At 34.2% G+C, this 27,636-nt stretch overlaps 1 protein-coding gene across 1 annotated transcript; it reads right to left on the reverse strand.

Moving 5' to 3' along the window:
* Positions 1-3,049: 3,049 nt before the first annotated feature.
* Positions 3,050-22,164, reverse strand: Droj2 (DnaJ heat shock protein family (Hsp40) member A4-like). Its single transcript, XM_089632806.1, has 8 exons — positions 22,052-22,164; positions 18,770-18,983; positions 14,265-14,431; positions 13,306-13,536; positions 11,272-11,427; positions 8,451-8,622; positions 4,524-4,651; positions 3,050-3,443 (listed from the first exon to the last, which is right to left on the reverse strand). Exons 2-8 carry the CDS (start codon positions 18,966-18,968, stop codon positions 3,300-3,302), a joined length of 1,197 nt encoding a protein of 398 aa, XP_089488932.1. The 5' UTR covers positions 18,969-18,983; positions 22,052-22,164; the 3' UTR covers positions 3,050-3,299.
* Positions 22,165-27,636: the final 5,472 nt, after the last annotated feature.

Consider the following 27,636-nt stretch of genomic DNA (forward strand, 5'->3'; position numbering starts at 1 on the left):
TAATGACCTGGGGATAACTTTCGACTCTAAATTAAACTTTATATCGCATATAAATAATATTAATAATAAAGGAATGAAAATGCTAGGCTTCATTCTTCGAAATTCCAGAGGTTTCAAGAATATTTCAACATTAAAAATTTTGTATACATCCCTGGTTCGTAGTCAAGTCGAATATAACTCCTCGATCTGGTCCCCCCACTACAAATTACATTCAGATTCAATCGAAAAAATTCAACATAAATTCCTAAGACACATTAATTTTAAACTCGGTATTCCCATTGAAAATATAAACTATAATTACTTGATGAAAAATCTAAATTTATTAAAACTCTCAGATCGAGGAATTATATCCGACTTAAGGTGGTTTAACCAGCGGACGAGAATTCAAATTTCGTTAAAAGATGGACTCGCGATCGGACTTTTTTTAGACCGAGACAGAAATACCGAATTCATTCCGCTGCGAGCCGTCCACTCGCGCGGCTGTGAAAACTACAGCATGGTTCCGATGAAATAACAATTATTGTTGTTAAATTCTTGGTTGTAGCTTTCTTCCTAATAAGTAGTTACATATTTGTAAATTATACGTCGGAGTGCGTAAACATAAATAAATACAAATGCAGTTTGTTGACATGGTAGATATAAAATATGTAGGTATATGAATATACATTTAAAAAAATTTTCAAATATTTGTTTAATTTGTTTTTTTTTTTAAATATTTTACACGAGTTTTCTAAAGGTGAGTAAAAATCTTTTGTTTTACTTATTTATTCGTTTGTCCGAAAGGTATTACCGGTAAGTTTTATTTCTAATACTTATCTTTAAAGTATTACTTGTCAAAAATAACCTTGTTTTTTTCCTAAAACAAGAAGCTCAATTCACAATATGACATTATGAAACTGACAAAAAGTAACACAAAAAATATTAAATATGTTGAATTGTACCAATGTAATAGTGAATTGGACAATAAAAGAGAAATTATGAACAAAAAAATGATTTGAATCGCACATCACGAATCGAAATTCATTTGGTTCGTGTCACTTTTTGACTACCAATCACAAACAGTTTCACATACTTTGGCATAAGTTTTAACATTTATACATGAAAAAACGATGGCAGACATAAACTCCTGTCCATAGTTGATTCTTTTCCCTGGAAATTAAACAACACAAAATTATCGCCAAATGTTATAAAAAATATGTGCTTATTCTGACTGATTCTTTCGAACGACTCTGTACCATTTAAGTACGTACAATGTACACGGATAATTAAATATCACTAACCTTTATTTTTTCTGAAAATATATCTCCCACGTACGTTTTTGATGTCGTAATTTGTGCTATCTAATAAAACTTTTTTTCGAGGGTATTTTCCTCCTCATTTTTAAGCGAGGAATTTCTTTAAAATGTTATCAAGTAGACTGGCGTGGAGTAGACGTCCGCTCGCCGCGCTGTCGCAGCGGGGAATGATAAAATGTCGGCTTGCGCCGGGGTAATCACAAACAACAAACGCGAATCGAAATTAATTACTATTATATACTTTAAGAATATATTTTTTGGTCATAAATTATTTCTAATGTTTCAATAATGTCTTGGTAAATTATTTTTCTAAAAAAATCTGAACTATACCAATTTGTAAGACCATAAATAAATAGTCCAATTGAGGGATTTTCGTCACAAAACGCGTGCTCGGATTTATTTATTAGTAATTTTATTTGAAATAAAAACAAAATTATTATACATACATATGATAGATAATTTATTGATTGTTTATACTGTATTATTATATGATTTGAAATATTTGTTGTATAATACAACTTCACCTTTGAAAATGCAACAAATCTGCGCATCGTCCAACGGTAACACTTTATTATGATATGAAAATAATATTATTTTTCAAAATTTTACATCTTACTTTACAAGATAAAATAACGATCTTTCGAAATCAATTTGTGTTTTTTTCAAGAAAAGTGTCCATACGTCTAAAAGTGGCCTCAAAAATGCCAAATTTCAGGTCAAGTCTACCTATTTCGCCTTAATATTTATGTTCAAAATTGTAAATGGTAGTATAGACAGTCCTGATTTAATTAACCTCATTGAATTTCATATACCCACGAGAGCTACTTGTTCTAAAATTTTGTTTAAATGCAACAATATCAGGACTGAGTATTCCAAAAACTCGCTTGTACCTAGGTTGCATGAAGTTAGTAATAGATACGCAGATGTGGCAGATCTATTTAACACGCAAGGTAGGTGTAAGAGGGCTATGCTATCAAATCTTTTCAATCAATATTAATTTAATCTAATTCTACCTTATTTGCACTATAGAAACTTATGTATTTGTATCTCTTGTTTACTTACTTACATACTCTCTAATGTCATTTCACAATCAAATGCCACATATATTTGTAATTCTTTTTTAAAAATATTTCTACGATTTTAACTGTGACATGTTATCATTCTTTATGGTATATTTATACCGTTGATATTAAATAAATATGTACAAAAGTATGGGAGCATATTCGAACACAGTGATACTGACACAGCAGCCATAATGCGGCGGTAACAAGAGTCACATTTGCACACGCTGCAGTGGATGATTTTTGATATTACATACATATTTATATTTTTGGGACCTTACGAGCTCTTATGACTTTGGTGTCATAACATCCATTATTGTTTGATGGGCAAAAGACTACAAAAACACAACAAAAAATAGTTTGCAGTAAAAGTGTAAATCTTTCAGAAGGGATTTACTGAATAAAATTTATAGGAGAAAGGCAACTATGTCAGCGATCATGATGAAGCAATGACTGGAGTCGGCCGGCGATAGTGTCGCTTCCCTCGGAAGTAACTTGCGCCTCAATGTACACAATGCCACTGATGCTAGTGTCGCTATGCACGGATCTTTACCTTTGAGCGGACACAGATGGAAGAAGTCACATAGATGTAATTACACAACCATTTTATTGATTTCATATACTTTTATTGCATTACATTATTTATACACAGTAGTTTACAAACCTCCATTTATACACAATAAAACACTTAAGTTATAGTTTAGTCAAAAATTTATTATCATTTGATCATACAAATATTCTCACATGAATGTTCCCAAGATGGTTTCACGCCGAAACTATTGAATAGGTTCGCAGATTTTACAAACACTCGCATCACAAAAGACTGCCGGAAAAGTTCGTGGAATACTTTAAGTATCAAGGAAATAATAATCACATTAACTATGAAATAAAATGTGGTTGTTATATTGAAGGTGCTATTAATAGAAATAAAATTAGATACATTCTAGCTAGAGGCGCATTGTACTCGGTTCACGCCGGGTCCTTCCTCGTCCTCATCGTAAGCCTGACGATGGCTTCTACGCTGGTAGTCCTTCTCCGGGTCCATGTCCACCAGCATGCACTCTTCTGCACATTCCGGAATGGTTATCTGCACACAAATACACACAACATTATAATAGAGACAACATTTCTGTACAAGCATTGAGGTTTTGTGGTATAAATTATTATTTACTGTTAATAGTAATGAGCTGATATGGGAAAACATGCTGAATATATCTAAATTTGAGCTTTGGTGGCAAAAATATATTATCAGCAAATGATTTCCCATTGACTAAAACTACTACATTTAGGAGGTTACTCATAGACGGCACATAGCTGTCGATAATGCAGGAAGGACTATAATAAATACTATTGCAACCTCTAGGTCAGGGTCCAGAATAATTCCTACTGGCTGCGCCAGTTTGTTGTAACTTCGGGATTGTCAAACAAACACTGACTCCGGGGTCAACAAAACACTTTAGACTTTATTTGTAATAGATAATAATGAGCTCTGTTTTGTCTCTATTTAGCGGGTTTACGTCAGTTTCACGCTACTGACAGTGCTGGCATGCAACGGGAGTTGCATTCACATCTACTATTGACAGAAATGGCGTCTGAACAAGATTTTGAATGTATTTGTTCTGGAGGTGGGAATACATAAGAAAGGATTTAGCTGAGGATTGTCGATAATGCAGGTGTATTGAGGTTGGAAAAAAGAAGTCCATTTGACATCATTCCCGTGTAGTTACTTGGCAGCGACGAATGCCCCACAATTAATATTTATTTCGTTGTGTGGGTGAAACCAATTTCTCCCTTTAGATTGTTTTTTATGCTTACAAAGATAAAAAAGAACAATTTGTCTTCGTCGCTAGAGTCACTTGACATCCTACTAATTTGTGAAAAATGGACAAGTTCAATATAATTCGAATAGTGCCGTGTATGGAAACCAGCTTTAAAGAGTGGCATCTTGTGATTGCATCAGTATCTCTGTGTATGAAGGGTCTTATACTACTCTCTAGGATTCTAGGATATCACAAAAATGTTCTAAGAATTTTTTTCTTCATATTTGTTTGTTAATTTCATGTTTAGTTCAAGATGTTAATGGAGAGTTTCATAATGGCTATTGCTATTTATAAATTTAAGTTCGGAAATTGAGAGGCATATTATGCATATTGTTTTTACGAATTACCGTGGGTCTGGGTGGCAGACAGTTCTCCAGAGCAGGGATGATATCGGGAGACATCTGCGGAGGGAATGCAACAAGGAATTGCACCACAAGACGTCCCTTTTCAAATGGATTCTTGTACTGGGGCATACCTGAAATAAAACATCACACAAATAAATACTAAAAGTATAATATATACACACAAGCAATTGCTTATTATGGGAGAACATTGAAAAAAAATAAATATTAATCATATCATAATATCTTATCTTATTACTAGTGAAATATATATATATATGTATATCACACATTGTAAATTTGTTTATTGAATAAATTGAATTTGTTTAAAAAGAAAAAAAAAAAAATAATATCATTAACATCACTAACATTGCTAGATATTCTTCAGCACTGCCCCGGTGAAAGACCACCACGTACGGTAGTGGAACCCCGTTATATGAAATCCACGGGACCTCGAAAACCAAATTTTGGATTAACGAATTCCCAAAATTCAAAATTATAGGAACAAATCACCGATAAGTGGAATTCCCACAGCTGTCCCTTCAAATTCAGGTATGTATTCAGAATAAATTCGTAATAAAGCAAATCTGTGTAAATTGAATTTTCACAGGAATTTCTGCGGCGGCCCTTTAAATTCAGATATTCGAGTAAATTCATAAAAATGCGACGTATTCACATGTAAATCAAAATCGTATACCTGCGCAGCAAGTCCGTCATTATTAGATTCAGATTTACAAAATAAAAGTACATATTTACCGTAGAACCCCGTTAATTCAAACCCTAATAATTTGAAAAAAAATGCGTAATTCGAAATTTTCACTAAAAAAATAGTCAGAATTTTTTTTCTTACAAAATGGTTTTTTAATTCGAAATTTATTTTTGTCAGCGCACGAAGATTTGTTTGTGTAATTCGAAAAATTTCGATTTTTGCGAAAATAAATCATAAAATTTCGTAAATCTGAATCCAAAAGACAGCCATGGCGGTAAAACGCCGAAAAATGTATTTTTACGAGGTTTTACATTTCTAATTAGTACTATTATTTTCAGATTTACGCTGGAATGTCGAATTTTTTCAAATTTATTTTGAATATCCGACTTTGAAAGGCAGAGAATATTCGTATGCGGAAATATGTCGTAGTTTTACGAATTTACACCAAATATCTGAATTTAAAGGGTCGGCCAGTAACGAAAATCGGGCGCGAAATTTTGATTTACGCGGAAATATTTGTTGTTTTTACGAATTTACTTTGAATATATGAGTTTAAAGGGTCAGTTGCAAAATTTCAATTTACGTGGAAATACACCGTTTTTTACGAATATATGAGCATAAAGGGCCGGCTGTGACGAAAATCAGCCGTGAAATCTCTATTTTCGTAGAATATATCATATTTTTACAAATTTACATCGAAGATCCTAAATTAAGGGGCCACGATAGTAATATTTAATTTACACAGGAATAATCGGTATTATTTCGAATTCAAAGATACCACCCGAATTTGAAGGGGCGGCTGAGGAACTAGATTTTCGGCGTCTGTGTTTTTTTTTTGTTCATAAATTTTTGAATTATTTGGGAATTCGTTAATTCGAAATTTTATTTTTGATGTCCCATGGATTTCAAATTAATGAGGTTCTACTGTATAACTGCCCAAAGTGAAATTTTACAGCCACCAGACACCACCTTGCCACCCCAAAACTGGGCAAATAGTGATAGCGGCGGATTATACTTATACACATGGAAAATATGCTAAAAATTAAAGCAGTTATTTTATAAAATCAAACAAACACTGCCACCAATCTTTCGTAAAAATTTCATTGTCATTTTTAAAGTTGCGAGAAGACTCGATCTTGTCAACTTGTTCAAACAAAGTACACAGATTACCAATGTTCCCTCTAAGGTGTGCAGCTGAAGATCTGTTAAGAATATTCCGCACATATCTCTTAGGAACTTGTCACCAAATTTTTGTTTTGCGCAAGTATACACAAAAATAACCAATATTTTATGATACTGAATTATTATTATTATCCCTTGTTTGAAGGTCTTCCTGTTATTTTTTTTTGCATGTGTAGGAGAAGTATAACCAGAGGTAATATTATCTACTTTTACTGTGACTGTTTCATTGTTGTGTAATAATAAAAATGCACATTTTTCCGAGGCGATAAATAATTTAAAAAAAAATTGTCAGTGTTAAGTTAATTAGCCTTACTGCGCTCCCTTATGGACCGGTAAGGAATCGACATAAACTAGATAAATATATATATATTTTTTTTTATGTTGAAATACATAAATGACAGATTTACAGAAGAAAAACATATGGTTCTAAAAACTAATTACAATAAAATGTTTTCTTTTTAACGTAACTACCCATTTCAATAGAGAAAAACTTTCTCGTGTTTGATTTGGAGAGTAGTGCCATTACAGTATACCTAAGGTAAAGAAAAGAAAGAAAGTTTTTATTTAATTATAAAGTAAGAAATAAACAAAATTTATATAGCATGATAACTAAAGTATAGATAATGAAATAGACTAATATAGCAGTTCCTAAATTAGGTACAACGTAAATGTAAATAAATTTAAGAAATATATTATACAACAGTGTTACATAAATAACCATTGTTAACAAGACTCTAACTTGACTCAAATATGAAGGAACATTATTGGGTAACAAGACTCTAACTTGACTCAAATATGAAGGAACATTATTGGGTAAGAAAATGGTGTTTTAACCAACATTTAAAAAATGTAAATTAAGAAATTTTTCTATTTATATACAAATTTTATTACCTAATTTTATTTGTGTATGTCTAGTTTCTTTCTTTATAATATTTTGCACAAATAAGTTAATGGTCCACAAACACAATGAAAAAATTAGATTGCTGAGGACTAATTTAAGGGCGACTTGCACCAACTATCGCAAATTTTATCTTAAATTGTATTTAACTAAACGTATTTAAGACCCTAAATACATTTAACTTAAATGCGTTTAGTTGCGTCCTGCACCACGCAGTTCGGTGGCAATTTTAGTTAAACGTGTTTAACGCGTCGGTAAAACAGTTACCGCGTGGTTACCGCCATTAACGCGTAAATAAAACAGCTACGATGTTTCATTTTACTTGAAGTGTCAAAATATTTTGTGATTGTGTGTGTGGTTTAATAGTGTGTTCATTTATTTTGAAGAAAAAGTTAAAGCAAATAGACAATGATGAAATAAGACAAAAAGAGCTTCTGTTGTTGGAATTAAAAATAAAACAATTATCCGAGTAATTTTGTTTTTTATTTCTTTTACATATTATATTGTTTTAAAGTATTATAAGAATGCTGTAGGTATGATTAGAAGTTTACAACCTTGCAAAGTACTCCTCGATAAGGAGTGTTAGCTTCAAGTTACGAGCACCTCGCTGATGTTTTTATTGGTGTTGAATTTTAACTGAGGTTTAATTTCTTGCACTATGATGTCGTTTTTTTACAGAGACGAAATCTTCTTTGAAACTTCTTGGCACTGAGTGTTTCAAATAAATTTGTTCTTGTGTTTACTTCTCTGACTATAAACGGTCTACTTATAAACTCTATAATTTCTTCATCATCGTCAGAATACAAATCCCAAATGTTCATTGTGAATACAAATTAAAATGATATAGATTTTAACCACAATCAAAAATCTAAGGGATAACCTAAACAATTTTTGACAGTACTGCTTTATGAGTCGGGCTAAACGCGTTTAACTCGGTTAAACAGCCCATTTTGGGTATTTAACTTTGACAGTTCTTTAAACGCATTTAACGACTTAAATTTTGTGGTGCAAGACGCCAAGTCGACTTAAATCAAATAATGTGTTTAAAATTATATTTAAATCAAATTTAACTTATGGTGCAAGCCGCCCTAAATGTCACAATAATGGCTTTTATAAATTGCACTGTAAATAAATCAGTTCTCACCTTCATTCATGATGCACTTGACATCACCGTGCTTGGTGACCTCACCAGGGAGAGTCTGTATGACAAGGTCTCTCTGATCCAGAGTCTGTATCACCTTTTGGAAGCCACACAGAGCCTCAACAAGCTGAATGTTCATTCGCAGGATCAAGTCATTTCGTGAACGCTTGAAAGTCTGTTGAAAAGAAAAACTTTTTAAGAAATTATAGTTCAACTACACAATAGCAGCATTTAGATTTTGTGTCGTTGTTAATTGCGAACGATCTTATTTCCACGGGAATGGTGTTACTAATACCCTCTTTCCTTGATATTTGTGACCCTAAATCACAACCCAATGAAATTCATACGACATTACATCATAATCTCAATTAAATAGATATAAAAAACATGTGATTTATATTTGGTTGATAATTTTAGATGTCTCTTGATGCACGACTAGAGATTTCAGAAAACAGCTTAGTGGGGAGTCTGTTCTGATGTCTGTTGATGTTGACACAGCTCAGTGTAGCATGAGTGAGCAATCTTTAAGATGATTATTTACCAGGGTGGCCACAAAAAACGGATTTCAAAATTCCCTGATAATTCCAGGTTTTCCAGGGCAGTTTCTATATTTTTCCCTGATATGTTTTATTTGGTATAAAGGACATATCGTTCAAAATTTTATTTTTGAAACACGATTTTCATCTACGCCAGAAAATTAGAACAGATACATAAATAAAAGGAATTCCGTCATCTAAAGCATTTATTATTTCTTTGCACCACAATGATCTATTCAAAACAAAATACACTTATTACAAATTTATGATATTTCGCCTGAAGACAATTTGTGTACAAATGAAAAGACCAGACAAAAATAGACAAATAAACTAAAGTAAGTACAGTAGAACCCCGATAATTCGAAAAAACGCGTAATTCGAAATTTTGGTCAAAAATATTTTTCATACAAATTTTTTTTTAATTCGAAATTCGTTAATTCGTAATTCGAAATTTATTTTTCTCCGCGCACGAAAATTTGTTCGTCAAATTCGAAAAAATTTGATTTTTGCGAAAATAAATCATAATATTTCGTAAATCTGAATCTAAAAGCCAGCCGTGGCGGTAAAACGCCGAAAAATGTATTTTTACGTGGTTATACATCATCCTAATTAGTATTATTATTGTGTAAATCTGAATCGATTTACACTGGAATGTTGTATTTTTTCAAATTTATTTCGAATATCCGAGTTTGAAGGGCGGAGAAAATACGTTTTACGCGGATATATGTCGTAGTTTTACGAGTTTACACCAAATATAGTATTTAAAGGGTCGGCCGCGAAGAAACTCAGCCGCGAAATTTCGATTTACGCGTAAATGTATCGTATATTTACGAATTTATTTCGAATATTTGAATTTAAATGGCCCGCTGCGACGGAATCGGCCGCGAAATCTCGATTTACGCGTAAATATATCGTTATTTTACGAATTTATCTGAAATTTTAAGGGCCCGCCGCGACGGAAATCGGACGCGAAATTTCAATTTACGCGGAAATATATCGTATTTTTACCAACTTTACTTCGAATATCCAATTAAAAAATACGGCGTGACGGAAATCGGCCGAAAAATTATATATTTTTACGAATTTACTTCAAATATATGAACTTAAAAGGCCGGCCACGACGAAAAACTGCCGATAAAATTCGATTTACGCGGAAATATTTCATATTTTTACGAATTTACATGAAATATCTTAATTTAAAGGGTCGGCCGCGACGGAAATCGGCCGCGCATTCTCGATTTACACGGAAATATATCGTATTTTTGCGAATTTTTTTCGAATCTGAATTTTAAGAGCTGGCCGCGACGGAATACGGCCGCGAATTCTCGTTTAACGCGGAAATATATCGTATTTTTACGAATTTAAATTCAGATATTTGAAATAATGTGCCGGCTGCGACGGAAAATTACCGCGAAATCTCGATTTACGCGGAAATATATCGTATTTTTACGAATATCTCAATTTAAAGGGTAGGCCGCGACCGAAATCGGCGGCGAAATCTCGATTTGCGCGTAAATATATAGCATTTTTACGAATTTATTGCGAATATCTGAATTTAAAGTGCCCGCCGCTACGGTAATCGGCCGCGAAAATAAAGAAATAATTGGTATTAATACGAATTTACAACTAAAATACCACCCGGATTTGAAGAGGCGGCCGAGAAAATCGATTTTCGGCGTATTTTTTTTTTTTCATAAAAATTCGAATTATGTGGGAATTCCTTAATTCGAAATTTGATTTTTGATGTCCCGTGGATTTCGAATTAACAAGGTTCTACTGTATTGATACTTTGTAAAAATGTTGATAATGATGATCTTTAAATTTTATTACGACCGTACTGGGTGTCCGACCCTTTTGACACTTTGTTGTAACTTTGCTAGCTTTTTCTTTACAGATTTCGCACCTACATAGTATAGGGTAAAAATCAAGGCGGGTGGTTTACGACATGATTGTGTTGCAAGGGCTATTTACGAAAATAATAATAAAAAAATACCTACTTATTTAGTTTGTCTTTGTAGGCATATCTTTTGTTACACAGGCCGCAAGTAAAAGTAATAAAACACAACTTTGGGACTTCACAAATCGTAAATAACGAATTTCGTTTTATTGTTGGAATTCCCTGATATTTTAAGAATATTTTAAAATTCCCTGACATTTCCCGGTTCGCTAAAATTCCCTGATAATTCCCGGTTTTCCAGGTCTGTGGCCACCCTGTTTACCAAGTGAGTTGAAAAAAGTCATTAAGCAGAAAAAATAGGTCTTACATATTGTTTCTCCTGGTTACTTACATCGTGTTCCTTCTCATCGAGCACAATGATGATGTCCCCGGGCTCCAGCTCGGGCTCCTGGTCCCCCTCTCCGGCAAATACTATCTTCTGGCCGTCCGTCATGCCCTTATCCACATGCACCTCCAGAATTTTCCTATCTCTTATGGTCTTTTTGCCCTGGAAGAAATGTAACATACATAAAATATATATATTTAATTTTAAAACAATAACTTCACACAGGAGACCATGAGAAAAATAATTTCCATCGGGGCCTATGTCATCTTTGGATGCTGTGTGGAGTATTTTTGATGAAAGGAAGGAGTGAACCTGTTGTAGTAGAGAGGAGACCCAGAGGCTAGCAAATCATTCCATAGCCGAACTGTTAAACTTAAGAACAAGTCGTAGAAATGACTTGTTCTTATTTGAAAATGTCAAATAAAACTATGTACAAATCCTGGGCTTGCATTTCCCAACAGAGCTGAAGGGATCAATGACGTTAGTTCACTGTAGCATCTTCCATTGAAATACCTGTATAACAAGGTTAGCATTCCAACCCGACGTGTGTTCTCTAAAGATTGCAATCGGAGGATAATACATAATAAGATAGGATAATCCATCAAATGGACCGCCCGTTTCTGCAGTGTCAAGAGGGGTTTTGAGGTATTTCAAGACTCCAGATCAGATGTGGCTTTCAAAAAACCATGGGGCGAACTTGCGAATTGCACAGGGTTAGCAGTTGTGCAAAACATATTCAAGTATCTACGGGCCCTGTACAGTATGTCCAGCTTAATTAAGTTCTATTCATGTTACAGAGATTTTGTATTGCAATAAAATAATAGTCAATACAGACTACTACGATTATGGAACATTCTTCCTTATTGAAAGTTGGCCTTCATTATCTCCAAGTTGGACACGGGTCCTACAAATGAAGAACAGATACTTTAGATTACATTGTTTTGTGTTACAATACCAACAAAATATGGCAAGAATTCTATTCTACACCCCAAGGCCTTTTTCGATTCAAAAACTCGGTATGCTAATTGCCCACAGACATCCAAATTGATAAACGAGTCAATCAGGGAAAGGGGAACAAACCAACATAAGTATACAGGCAACCCGCATTGTAATATCACCATTCAGTCCTCAAAAATAAAATGTGTTTACGAATTATTAGTCCTTTTATAATGGTGCGCAAATCCCTGGCTGCGTAAAAAAAATTAACTACATATTACAAATTGGGTAACCAAAAGTTCGGGCTTGTTTCAAAAATTATATATTTTGATACACTATTTTTATTCATTTATTGAGCGGAGACGGTTTACACATAGTTTCCGTGAGCACATAGGTCCATTGTGCTATCCCCCAATTTACCTCATTCCTTTAACAGTCACCCGGTCCCTTTTATAAAGTTCACCAGGATTGTCATTGGATATGTCTTCTGGTTCCACGATGTTTCTTCCCAGGTCTCATCTCTCCCCTTCAATCCCCCTTGGTTCCCTAAAGGCCCCACAAGGGAAGAGAGCCTCATCTCTCCTCTCCATTCCCCTTTGGTTCCCAGAAGGCCCCTCAACGGAAGAGGTCACGGAGGTGGCCTCATCTCTCCTCTCTACTCCTCCTTGGTTCCCTGAAGTCCCATGGGGAAGAGTCCACTCCCCGTTGATACACTATTTAGTTAGACACTTTTACAGCCACCACACTCAATTTTAACATCGCTACGCCAGGCAATTAATTTAAAACGAACATTCATCCTGCAATTAACCTTGGCCTTACTTTAGCAAACTTTACTTTTCTGCACATGTTCTGGTTATTTCAATGTGCGCCCTTCGGTGGTCAATGTACGACTGGTGTCAATAGTTTATTCAAAGCATTCTCCTGATGCCAAAATATGGTCACGTGGTTTGCCTAAAGCTCGTCGAAATGATACAAAGATTTTATGTTAGGGCACATCTATTAATTATAATTTCTATGTAAGTACCAACCTTTGTCAAAGTGTTACAAATGGATGTCACAAAGGGTGGAATGGACAAAATAATATAAAGGAGAAGTCATAATTACCTGGCAGTGCTTACACCTATCCTTGGGATTGATATTCTCGCCGGCGCCCCGGCACTCCGGGCACACCGACTGGATCTGCTGGAACATGCCCGGCCCAATCTGGCTGATCTTCATCTGCATGCCGCTGCCCTTGCAAATCCCACAGGTCGTCATAGCGCCCTTCTTGCCGCCCCTGCCCTCGCACTTATCACAGATTACATTCTTCTGCAGCGCCAGCTTTCTCACTGTGCCCTGGGAAATAAACACAAGCGCATGTTAGATACGGGAGCTGATTTATTTAAATATCATTCTAGAGGAAATGCGTTATCTTTGTGGTGTTGATATTATATTATGTATGTCAGTCTTAGTTCATAGAAGAGCAAATATTGTTAAGTTATGAAAAACCATCACATATCAAAATTACATATAATAATAAAACATTTGTTTGTCAATAGACCATTAGCTTGTTACACTTCATAGTATTTGCCTTGACAATATTGACAAAAAGGTCACTGCTCAGCTGTACCCTCCAGACCCAGAATATAGTTGGTTTTCAACAGTGCCTCTAATATACATATAAATATTTATACATAATAAATAAACGATTAAAAATATGCATATAGGGATGTCGCCCAATGTATAATACAAAATCTATGAAGGAGATATGCGTCAGTGATCCGTCTTCACCACTCGTGTATAAACCGTGTATTACAATCGCCTGACATTGCAGATCTCTTTGTATTTGAAATTTAAGCCTCGATTAGGCAAATATTTGGGTCACGAAACACACCCAGAAGGCATCACTTGTGTTCTTCTCTATTGTATGATCCTAGGTTACCCTAAATAAGGTTCAATGTACGATATTCCAAAATATATAGGTTCTGAGATATCAAATACAAAAATTACATAAAAGTGAAGGAACACACCATATTCTTGTATTTTTCTTAAATAGGTATTTTAACTTATTTTCAGTTAGTTACCTTATAAAGCTCTTCCAAGTTGACGCTGAGTTGATGTATGACATCCTTTCCTCGCTTTCTTCCTCCTCCACAGCCCCCGGAGAATCCTCCGCCAAAGAACATGTCGAACAGATCCATCGGACTTCCGCCATTGCCGACACCACCCTCTTTCAATGCTTGCTCACCGCCTGACAAAAACATAATAAACAATTTTATAAAATTGTCCTTGCATGGGAAAGGAAAGCAGATGTCACCCACAGACAGGCGCAATCGGAGCAGTCTGCTCCGGGTGCCAACTTGCCAAGGCGCTGATAATACCTAACACCTAATACAGTGTCTTTGAGGTTGTTGTTAGCACCAGGTGCCGGCTCAGGGCCGGCCTTGCCCACAGACCTGAGATCTTCGGGCGGGTGAATTGCCAAGAATCGGTAAAACTGTGATCCAATACCAATGTCTGAAGCTGGACACCAGGGGGGTCACAATATTCAGCAGTCTGTTTTCTAAGAGCTCATAGACAATGACACATCTTTTATGATGACTAAAATATGTATTATGTTTACAAAATAAAATTATTATAACTTTTGCTAATAGTTCAGCAATTTGAGAGACTGGAGATCAATCACAGTGGAATAACACAGGTTTGATTCTCGGTGTTTTTTAAATGTGAATATTGTACAAGAATTCGAGATTACTCAAAGCTAGTGGGATTATGAAAGCATTCGCAATTGGGGTATGTTGTGAGGCTGTAGGGAGTGGGGAGGGGAAGGAGATGTGAGAGGAAGGTTGGGAAGTATCTAGCTATTCAGATCTGGTCACCAAACATGTTCGATTCTGAATGGTGGTGAGAGTATCTACCACTCTGATCGTTTATAAGGATCTAACCTGTTTTAAACCTTGAGAATAGTGTCAATAATTTATTATGAAATGGTTAAGTTATTGTATTCACCAGCTTATACTAAACACATTTCTGCATCAAAACAGTTTGCTTTGATGTAATAATATAAAATATTATTCACGATTATTATGAATGAAATTCACATGGGTGGATCTAAGAGTCTGATGCCAAGTTTGAAAATAAGCCGGATCCATTCAAAAGTAAGCGCCCACACATTTCATAGTTCGGGCTATCTAAAAGTGGGCGGGGCACTGAAGTTTCCAGATTTTACTACTCGTAAGGAAAAAAATTATACATAACAATATTTTTTAAATGAAACAAACACTTGGTATATATCCACGAACTTTATTTATTATTTAGCATATCCATTGATTGATATGCAAAATAATAAATAAAGTTCGTGGTTATATACGAGGGCCATCCAGAAAGTAAGGTTTTAAGGGCTCCTGAGGCCACAGGAAACTTTTGTTTCGAATTTGGCGCACCTGGCGTGCAGGGGGGATCCTAATGGTAGGTTTGTAAGGTTCCGCTTGTTTGTCGGCTATTTTTTTCAGTCACAGTAAATTCTTTCGATGGAGAGGTCGTCGAGCCTTCCCGTTTTGCACAAGTGAGTGAAGCACTTCTGGACTATCGTGACGGCGGAAGAAACGTGGGTGTGTCACTACACTCCAGAATCCGATCACTTCAATGGCGTCATTCACCTTCCCCAGCCAACAAAAAGTTCATGGCATCTGTTTTTTAGGACTGTAAGGTTTTTTTTGGTGGATTTTATGCCTAAAGGGACTACCATTCAGCCTCCTGCATGACAATGCCAGGTGCCACACCGCGCGAGTTTCACAGGAGCTACTGATATCGTTTGGATGGGATATTGTCACCCCCGCCCCCCTTTATTCACCCGACTTGGCACCTTCGGACTATCACCTTTTCATTATACTAACGATCAGGAAATCGAGGAAGCTATGAAAAAATGACTGAAAGAGCTGGCGGTGGAGGTCTATGACACTGGCATACAAAAGCTGGTGCCCCGGCTACAGAAATGTCTCGATCTTGACGACGATTACGTTTAAATATACTTTAATATATTTGTGATGTCCTGTAAATTTCAATTAAGGCGATGCCATACGTAGTAATGCAAAATCGTGTGTTTTTGATTTGAAAATTTGGTCGCCTAAAAATGTTTCAGATGCTTTAATTAAATACTGGGAGTAGAATACATCTTGGCCTTTGAAATAATCGGGTATTTTTTAGATAAGTCTTTTTATAATCCCAGAAAAAAATAATGTATAAGGCCTATGAAAACTGCTAAGTTCAAAATCTCCTACTTACGAACCCATTTTCGGTTATGATTTTATTGTATAATGTGGCAAATTATGTTATTTATAAAATTATTGAAATTTTTTTAAAATATTTATGCCTGAACATCCACAAAATAAAAGGCACTTTTTGGCCATGTTTTTTTCTTGATATAAATCAAAACAGGCGGATGGTGTTAAGCGGAAATTTAAACCTTATCGCCATCTACGCAAGGGTTATTATTGATAGCGGCTCAATTTAAAATATTACACAACGTAGTGCATCGCCTTAAATTAAAGCATTTTTCGATCCTACATAAATGTTGTAACCTTACATTCTGGATGACAAGTGTTTGTTTCATTTAAAAAATATAATGTACAAGGTAATTAATTGCTTCATAAGAAAAGAAAAAAAACAATAATATAGTCACAAATATATTATGAACATAAAATGATGTGCGAATAAATTTGTTCCTTGAGAATTTACTAACTAGTCAATACAAAACTATTCGCTTATTTTTGATGGAGCAACCAAAATATTGTAATTTGCTAGCCAAATGTTTCCTGTTTTTCTGTCAATTTGAGATAACAAGTTGGACAAGAACAAGATGTAGGTTGTTCCCAATTTTTGCTCTTCATAATCTGGATATTAGCTTGATCATTCAACTTAAGATATTGCCACCAGAAATCCTATTACAGAAGCAAAATATAACTTATTGGTAGAGACCTGAAAATATTGCATTATTTTTGGCCAAATTCGTGTCATTTTTAAGCAAAAGGGGAGATTTTGGGACAAAGGTTATGTTTTTAACTTTTTGGTATTTTGTAGTGGCGGAAAGAATTTAAAAAAAAAAAAAAAAAAATCGAAAACATATGACAGTATGCAGTGTTTTGGGCGTGAAGTTAGTTTCATTTTATGGCTATTGAGCTTGTTAGAATTATATATATATAAAGGAATATTTTGATTGCACAATATTAGTTATTATTTTAAAACACCAGGATATTTTATACCTATTACTCAAAGTTTACTAACAAATAATAATTAAATTGCAGCAATCTTCATAATTTATCAAGCAATTTGCTGACCAAATATTGCCAGGCAATATAAAAATGAGTATAAGGGTTCATAGATCATGGGTCATACTCATATAATGATTCCCAGTTGGATAATAACACTAGCCAAAAACTGTAACACTTGCACGAAAGGTTATGGACACACCCTTGGCCTTGACATTGTCTATCCTAATATCTAATTTAAAACTACCTAAACCATAAAATATATGGGTGGATACTATGAACACAACCCCTATTTATGTTTTAATGATTTTTTTTTACAGTAAATACAATTTTAGTATTATTTCACCCGCCATGCTAGGGAATTCCCTGTGTTGCGTGAGTTGATATAACTGAAATTCTGAAATACGGAACCATAAAGGTTATTCATAACAATATTGAGTTTACAAAACTTTTAAATTAGAGTTTTTCATTGTAGCAAAATAATGCCATTTTGAATGGTCATAATGCCACCAAATGCATTACTAATCCTTTGTATCTAATTAAATTCAGTTTGCTTTGTTTACCAATGCCAATGTAGTATGAATAGAGTGAATAATGGAAAATTGATTTTAAGTAAAACTTAAAGCAGAATTCTGATACTTAAGATACTTACACGTAGGCTTGACATTATTTTTTAAATCAATCTTGGGAAATGTTGGGGATTAAAGTAATTTATTTTTATTTTATGGATTCTTTCGTAATCCTCTAACTAGCTAGGGCTTATAACAATACCCTTTAATGTGTTTAACTAACTAGTACTGCGACTCATTTGGCCTTATTACTGTTACCATCTGATGGTTGTATTTACTTGACATATTTATTTATTTATATTTACTTTGGATAAAAAACTTCATACAAATGAAAGGGAAAAGACTATTCAATTTTGCCATTTAAAAATAAAAGACTACAAGGTTCAACAGTTGAGTTCATGAATACTTGAAATTCGGCACATTCTAGTTTTCTGAGGCAGAATATAACTCGAAAATATAATACGTAAGATTAAATTGTATTTTTCATGGTAATTGGATTGTTTTACATTTACATATTAATATAGGTATCTACATTTCCGAGCTACGAGAAATTACTGAAATAACCGTTGGTAAATTAACGTTTCCTTAAAAATGCCACAGAAATACGGGCCTTAGATCTGAACAACTTTAAAAAAATAATTGTAATTATCCTAAACACTGATATGCTGTAATTACAATAATTGATGATTTTAGATATAAAAATGAAAGTCCTTATCATAATATTGGTCAATCTTAGTGTAAGTTCTCTCTTACCTTGGTCATAAATCTTCTTTTTATCAGGATTAGATAAGACCTCGTATGCCTGGGAGATTTGCTTGAACTTGTCCCCCTCGTTGGGGTTTTTGTCGGGGTGGTATTTGAGGGCTAATTTTCTGTACGCCTTTTTGAGCTCGTCCGGGGGGCAGCCGGGCTTCACTCCCAGGACATCATAGTATGTCGTCTCTTTCACCATTTTGAAAAACTTTCACTGAAAACAAAAGAAAAGCAGGTAAAATTTTGACACTTGCTAAAATAAAACAAAAACAGGTAGGAAATTTGATTGACTGTCAGAATGACAGATATTGTCTAATATTTAATAGAAGACAAAAATTGAGGGCACTGAGTTTATTTAATTTTTTTTTTGAATGGCAAATCCTAGATGGCTCGTAGGAAAATAAATGCAAGTTTAAAAAAGCACAATGGTCCAAGTTCAAAATCAAGGTTCTTGACATTAACAAAATAAATGGTGTTCAGAAATCGGTGGTAGGTACTTTCCAAAATGAGAATTATTCTAGATTTTAAGAATATTTCTAGAGGACAATTTTATGTTACAACTTTTTATTTACTCTGAAGATGTAAGAAGATTTGTAAAGGTGATTTTTTTTAAAAATAGTTATGAAATTTATATGTAAAAAATAAGGTAAATATTCGGAATCGCTGGACACGGATTATACGAAATATTTTTTAATAAAACCTTCTGATTTACCTTAATTACCATAAAAGGAATCTGACTGCACTTGGGATATTTTTAATTTAAGCATTTTAATTTTTAATTACGTAAATCGAAAATTCACTTTCGTTGTATGGGATGAGAGCTGGAATGATTTCTGTTGATGACATTTTCTCATGTTGGTATTTCTGATACGTAGCGAATGACAGTAGCGAGGAGGGGGTAGCGCGGCGTTGTCGCTTATTTCGCCAATTTACTGTGCACAGAGTGTGGAAATTTTTTATTTTTTTGTTTTTAATTGAAAACAGATGTTACCGGACTGCAAAGTGGCAATAACATTTTTTACTCCATATATGCTCAGGAATCGCTGGTTAAAGTTTGTCGGGTAAATAATAATTATTACAAAAAACGATTTCTGTACCCATTTAAAAGTTATACATACTTTTCTGCAATGCTTTGGGTGCATTTTAAAATAGCTAAGCATTACCTTAGCTATTTTAAAATGCACCAAAACAGCGCCTGGTGCGAGTAAAAATTTGGCGCACTTTGTCAAAACTAGTAGATGCCTAGTTAGGAATTGCCGTAATCAATAAAATTCAGATGATTTGTATTTTTGTGTAGCGTGGTTTTTTATTAAAAATAATCACAAGGGCGATTTGTTGGGAGCGTTAAGTATTATCAGTGCCTTAGTAATTCGGCACCCGGAGCGGACTGCTCCAGTTGCGCCCGCATTGGGCCAGCCCTGTGCTTGCAAAAACGGAAATGGTTAATGGACAATAAAAATATTATTTAATCCTGGCTTAGTTTGATATTCTATTCCTACCTCAAAAACAATTACATAGTTGAAAAAAAATTCACAACCACAATAAAACGCCCAATATTCTCTATGTTCCATTGTTTTCAACTTTGTGGGTACCCACTACAATTTCAAAAGATAAACAAGCTTGTCATGTAAAAACCCTGAGTATAAAATATTATACAATAATTAAACTTAAAGTTTAATCCAGTAAAACTGGATGAGTGCTGGAGTACTCCATTTGCCATTTTTAAATATAATAAAGAAGAAAAATATAAGGTTAATTAGAAATAAGGGAGTTTGCAACAGAGACAAAGGAGTTGGAGAAGGTCCGACATAATATCTATACATTTGTTATGCTGAAACATTAATTATTTGAAATTCCCTTGGTAAGAAAAAAATCGCAAAAGTAAGCTCCGAAAATTATTAAAAACACATTTTGTTCCGTTATTTAATGTGTTAGAGGCATGAAAAAAAATCACAGTGCATCTTTAAATGCAACTAAAGCATTTGTAGAGAGATTTTTGTTCTGTTTTAAAAGAGTTCACCATTTTCGCTTAATTATTATAGTTGTTTAATATTAGCGCGCTCCCTCTAATATTCGTATTTATATATCTCCCTTTAGAACCATCTTTGGATGCTTACTACGGGGCCTTAACTAGCGCCAGGCGTCGTTTGGCTCAGGGCCGGCTCTGAGTTCGAGTAGTAGCCCTAGCTGGATATTAGCCATAAAATACATTCAATGCTGAACAATTCTATGAATGAAATGACTTGGGCCGGTTCCATTACTGCTAAACTATACAAAAGTATCTGATTATTTATGTTATAAGTAAAGATTACGATCTAAAACAAATTTTAAACAGGTTATAATTTTTAGTTATGTTTGACTGCATTGATGGCTTTCAAAATGAAAAATATCAATAATAATTCATGAATGGAGTAGGAGCCAAAGAAAGATGGTGTAAGTCATACATAAATAATAATTGAGGGTCAGGGATTTGGCAGATAAGGGGAAATATAATAGTTATTATAATAATATGTAACAACATGTAGGTGACTCAGCAATGTTAACACCTAGGTACTCTGCTGAAGCTATCACCTTAGTTGGAAAAATGTGAATACATTTGAATATTGTAGGTTACTTGGCACCATATAAAAAAATGCCCAAAATTGTCTTTGTTCGAGAGGATGTGAGTACAAAAGTGCGTTATTTTATCATCTAGCTGCATTTTATACTTAAAATGTACACAATAAACTAGAGCCAAACAATGGATATAAAAGCATTATTACATGTTTGCAAAATCAAAGCTGGAATATTAATTATTATAAATTCTGAAGGTCCGTACGTAATTCAAGTTGATTTAATCAACATTACATCACGGGTGGATGAAGTCAATCAGCTGACAGTGTTCGTCATAGAATAGTAATCGGAAAGGGCATTTTGAAAACGTTTTAGCAGGACGGAGAGCCGCAATATTTGAAAGCAATGAAAGCATTCAATGAAGTCGAATAGTCACAACGTGGGTACGGATTAAAAATGACGGCAACTACAAATTTTTAAAGCATTTTCGGGCTGTTTCCGAAAACATTTGAATTTCAACGGTGCATACCGGTCAAGAATAGATTGATGCGTATTTAAATGACGAAACATGAAATTACTCTAACGATGTTCGTTATTCTATGATCTTCTCGAACCTTGACAGCCATAGGGAAACGTATCGTTAAAAATATTTCACGTTCCGTAAGACTACAAACTTTCCGAAACACAATGAAATATTGTACATTTTTAATGTGTATTGTAATTTCTCACCTGAAACTTATTGCTAACAATAAATAATTTTACACTAGGTATCTTTCCAACACAATTTGATGCCAAAAGAAGGCAAAGCAGCAACTCGGCCGATGTCCGATTTCTAACTGACGTGAACAGAGGAACGAGCAATATTCCAGAACATTTCACCGCTCAAGGTTTTCTAGAAAATTCTCCATGTTGGCATTTTACGTCGAAAAACTTGAGGAAATTAATACATATCAATAATTTATTTCATATCAGCGAATACCTATCGAAATTTGGATATCCGTTTCGGCGAAAATCTGCCGATCTATCGAAATTCGTAGAAAATAACCGAAATTATCTGAAATTATCCAAAATTCTCCAGCTACATGGTTTTGAAACCTCCCCATGATTTTTTTCCAGTAATTCTCTGGCTATATCCCCCTCACGGATTTTTAAAATATTGTGGAGAATTATTTTTCTCCTAAATTCTCTAAAATGGATTTGAAAATATGTGGGGAATTATTCTTGTCTGAAATTCGTTAATCCCCCCCTCCATGGATTCGAAAATATTGTGTATATCAGGTATATTTATGATATCATTACTGATTTAGCAACTATAAATATTTTGACGACCTACCGTTTTTGTCTCAAATCTACCGATTTTTTCACTAAAATCTGCCGATTTTAATTTTCGCGGTATGGCATCACTGTTTCATTTCATGATTCAGCAAATCGCACGACGTTGATTTAGTTTTAAATTTAAATCAAAGGATTTGTAAAACTATTGACATATTTCAAAAAAATGTTGACACCATAAATAAACCACTCACCGTCAAGAAACAATAAAGCATAGATAATAATACCGATAGAAGTAGGCATAAATAAACCACGAAGTATGAGCCTACCCACGCCCAGGCAGAGTGGTTTATTTATGGCCCAGGCAATCCACTCCTAAAAAGAATACTGCCCAAGTGTAAAATTATAAAAATGATTAAAGCATAAACTATTTATTATTATACCTAATCGATATATTATACAAATAACGAACGCTTATTAAAAAAACGATATATAATTATTTACTTCAGGAACCCCATCTATAGTTGAAACGCAAAAGCTTTTCAATCTGTTCCGCAGAACCAGTGTTACCATCTAGTTCGAGTATGTTCGTAGAGTAACTCTCCCTACGAACCTTGACCAAGACCAAAAAGTTAGCTCATACAGGCACTTTTTGGAAAAAAATATCGGGCCGCTCAGAAGCTCGTGACGTAGCTCGAAGTCAAGTAGGAGTCAGAAAGGAAGATCTCTATCATTTTCTTACTCTTTTTAGTAAATCTACATTAAATTCCTCGCACTTATGTTTGTACATACGAGTTGAATTAAAGTCGATAAAATTTTGGTAATAAAATAGTGGTAAAAAAAGTTGGGAACGCCCGAGCAAGACTTAACGCATCATCTCTGCACTGAAATGATATACGGAGTCGAATTAAAGAGGTCATATAGTAGATAACAGTAACAGTAGATAACATATGTGGTATACAGTGGTCAATGTTAGAAAAAGTCGTGGACGCCCGAGGAAGACTTAACGCATCATTTCTGTACTGGAATGACATATGAAGTCGAATTAAAGTCGATGCAATATAATTTTTTTAACAGAAATAATTTGGTGTACAGTAGTAGAAGGTAGGAAAGTCATAAAATAGATGACAATTACATACTTTTAACTACTACTGTTGAATTTGGCTGCCACCTCTGGTTGGTGAGCACCAAAATACTTGGTGAGCAAAAAAAACCCTTGACTATGCAGAAAAAGGCGGCCTGGTTGTTAGATTCCCTGTTTTGAGGCGAAGCTCAGTGCTAAATGACTATTTTGATTAATTTATAACGAATTGGTGTACATAATGAATACCAAAAATATACTTTAGATAAATTGAAGGTTTTCCTATCGTTTCGCTTGAGTAGAATACAAATAAAAAAATTAAATTACTCATAAAAAAATATAAATTTAAAGAACAATTTTTTTTTCAATAGAAATGTATGAACGCGCAAAGGGAACAACTTAAAAACTACAGTATTATAGCTAAGATTATCTGTGACAGTTTCACTAGATTAACTTTTTTGCTTTCGTATACAATTATTTACAAAATAATAAAAACCAGTTTTTATCATTGAGCCACCCAACATACCCCAACTGGGGATGCCATCGTGTCTCTGCCTCTAGACGATTGGTGCATTGGGACTCTGGTGCGGTTTTAATTACAAAAAAAAACGATATAAATAAATCATCGCAAATGCATTCCGAGTCGCTTGACGCCACTTGTGTTGCAGTAAATTAAAATCTCCCAGTAGAAAACGGGCTTTTAGCTACGTCATGACTTTTTAGCCAATTACCGCTCTACCCTCCGGATGAGCCAACCTTGTTGAATACATTTTCTACGAACCTTGACCAAGACGTATGATATTATGATCTCTTTCGGGTTCCATGGCAATTCAGGACAGTGGCAATAAGGAACTCCAGTGAAAAATATAATGCCATATATAATATATTCATCGTAGATCAACAAACGCTGTTTCTGAATATATGTTTTATTAAATATTACTTACGTAGAATGCATAAATCGTCGTTTCAAAACGAATAAAATACCATCCCGTTTGGTTGGTAGCACTGAACTGCTGATTCATCACAACCAGTCTACGTGAGTAATGTAGGTATCTATGGTTTATAATATCGGCACAAAGGTTGCCAATTCGTGGAGAGTTCCCCAAATTGCGGGGAATTAGTAATATTTTTTAAGAATTGGGTTTTGTGCGGGTAGAATCTTTTTGTGAGGAAAATGCAGAGATTCTGGGAATTTCTTGACTATCCAACCATATTGAAAAATAATATTTACAAAATTTGTGAATTTTATTTTAGTAATTTGAATATCAAAATTTACAAATTATTTATGACTTACCTACACTATTTTATAGATAAAAATGTAAACGTTCGTTTGTTCAAAATCTTAAATCTACGAAATTTCTTCACCGATTGCTTTGAAATTTTGACACAACGTTGCATTCGAATACGCGTGTGTTTTTATATATCTATATTATATAGATGTCACCTGTGACAGGTAAAAACACACCAACTTTTTGAGAAACAGCGCCATCTGCACAGACAGTTTGAGCAACAGCATTGCGTGGAGGGGTACATCTAGTATACTATATTTTCTCTTGCTTAATGTGGCTCCTACAATACATCTTGAATCTACCAATTGGCGCATACTTCCGGAATATTTCCGGCAGCGCATTACGAGTATAATACTTCATTCCTTTTTAAAAACTAAAGAGTAAACTATATTATGCATGAATCAAATTATTATGTAGTATGTATTATTGTGACAAATATACTACGGTTTCAGGCTGAAATTTTGTTATAGATAGATTACACACCATTGGTAACACTTATGCTATGTTACCTGATTTTTTAAAATGTGCCTTTATTGAAGTATAAAGTTGTATTAATAAAACATACAATGTAAAATTTTAGCAGTGCATAATTTAACGAAGTCACTGCATAACAGTTTTTTTTTTGTTTTAGTGTCTTCTTCATTTATTTCATTAACTATGTACTAATAAATAATAAATACTCTTTTTTCTTGTTTTATTTACTTATATAATCTTATAATTTTTCATTTCATTCTTTTTCCTAAATTGTACTATGACTGTCAATAATGATCATGTATGTAAATGGCGCTTGTGCCTTTAATTCTAAATATATAAATTACAATATTGGTACGCAATGGCCAACACATAATTGTTCACGGGTCTGTGCTACTATTCATTATTAATTGAGTCTTATTTCTCATAATAATATTCACGTAAAGAAATGCGTTCTCAATTTCAAGCGCATGGAAATAACACGCACTTCAAGAATGTATATATGTAAGAATGCGTTTATTCAGATTTTTTTATCTGTCTTCCATAAGTAAAATACAATTTCAAATAAATAATTAGGTACCTATAGCAAAATTAATAATGTATTTCAGAAATCAGCGTTTTTTAACATGATAAACAAATCCAAGTTTATTTTCATAAGGTAGTTCGAAAGTCATTAAAGTTCATTTATTAAAAGTGAACTCAAATTCGCATGTAATAAAAAGAACATAAAATTGGTATATGGTTTTTAAAAGGAAAAAAAAAACAGAAAAAGCTTCCAGTCGACCATTTGGACCATTTTCATAAAGTAGTAGGTATCTTCTTATCTGTCTTCCCTTGTCTTGGCCACCTAAATAATATCAATCTAATAGCGCCTGTGTACGTTGGCGCCAACTCGCCAACCTGTGAACGTCGTCGCAACGTAATGTAAATACAGCATAAGAGTGCCAACTGCTACCAACCGTTTGGAGCCAGTGAGACAACGCCATCCCCAAATGAACCCGCGACTTTCGGATTGCTAGTCAAGAGCCTTACCCCTCAACTCCTATTTGTACAGCATGTTTGATTATTAATCATCGTAATAACGTAAATAACCACTCATGCAATAATCAACACGACAGCCTTCGCAGAACGCGTATTGCGAACTGAAGATAGCCAACGTGCGAACGCTCTTTGTGGGTTGGCGCAAATGACCAACGCAGAGTAGGGTATTTTCATTGTTTTTTCTCATAAAATGAGGAAAAAAAATACGATGGTGATGGTATATTTATTTTATTTTTATGTTGACAAATAAATGTCATATTTATATTTTCCTTAGATTCATTCCTTCGTTAATCCGCTCTACACAACCAAATTTAGGCAGCTTGTGTCCAACTTTAAATATATTATTTATGACCTTTTCAAAGTTGTTATAATTTAAAATTCTTTTCTATTACTGTTTTTATTTAAACTAAACTGTAAAATTTGGGGTATATATAAAGAACTCTTAAAAGTGTCATACATTTAATATCGTACCTAATAAATATTGTATTAAAAAAGGCCATGCGGCCATGACGGCCGGCGTGGTCTAGTGGTATACGCTTTTGACTACAGATCCGAAGGTCGCGGGTTCGAACCCGGCGTGCGCAAATAAATTTTATTTGATTAATTTGTGTTATTTCACAATTAATTAATTTAAAAATTAAAAATTTAAAAATAATATATAGTATATATAGTATATATAGTATATTTGCGGCACGTTCCAGAGTGGAAGATACTCTCAGTATCGCCCTGGTGTAAGACCACCATTCAGAATTGAAACGTTGCTTGAAATGGCTTTAGCCGTGTTTGGTGACCAGATCTGAATAGCCAGGTACTTCCCCACCTTCCTCTTCCCCATCTCCCTCCCCTCCCCAATACCCTCAGCCTCACATCATACCCCAATTGGGGATGCCATAGTCTCACTGGCTCCAGACGGGAGCAGTTGGGACTCTTGTGCGGTAATACTGTAAAAAAAAAAAAAAAAAGGCCAACCTAAAATAATGTAACAATGAGAGTGTATAATACATTCCCGGTCTCTTTTAAAAAAACCTTAAAAAAAAGCATTCCTTATAGCACACCGATAAAGGTGTTATTGATAATATCGGTAACTTGTCAACCTTCCAGGGCACGACTGTAGATCGCCAATGAACAAATGCATATTTCATCTTTTTTTTTTTTTTTTT

The sequence above is a fragment of the Hesperophylax consimilis genome, chromosome 6 (genome assembly GCF_061612785.1).
Source record: "Hesperophylax consimilis isolate HC1 chromosome 6, BYU_Hcon_1.0, whole genome shotgun sequence".
Taxonomy (NCBI): domain Eukaryota; kingdom Metazoa; phylum Arthropoda; class Insecta; order Trichoptera; family Limnephilidae; genus Hesperophylax; species Hesperophylax consimilis.

Coding starts and splice junctions, on each gene's coding strand:
- Droj2 (XM_089632806.1), bottom strand. CDS start 18,968: ATGGTGAAAGAGACGACATACTATGATGTCCTGGGAGTGAAGCCCGGC. Junction 13,537..14,264: donor ACTTGGAAGAGCTTTATAAG/GTAACTAACTGA, acceptor TTTATTTCCCAG/GGCACAGTGAGAAAGCTGGC. Junction 3,444..4,523: donor GTCTGCCACCCAGACCCACG/GTAATTCGTAAA, acceptor ATTTGTGTGCAG/ATAACCATTCCGGAATGTGC.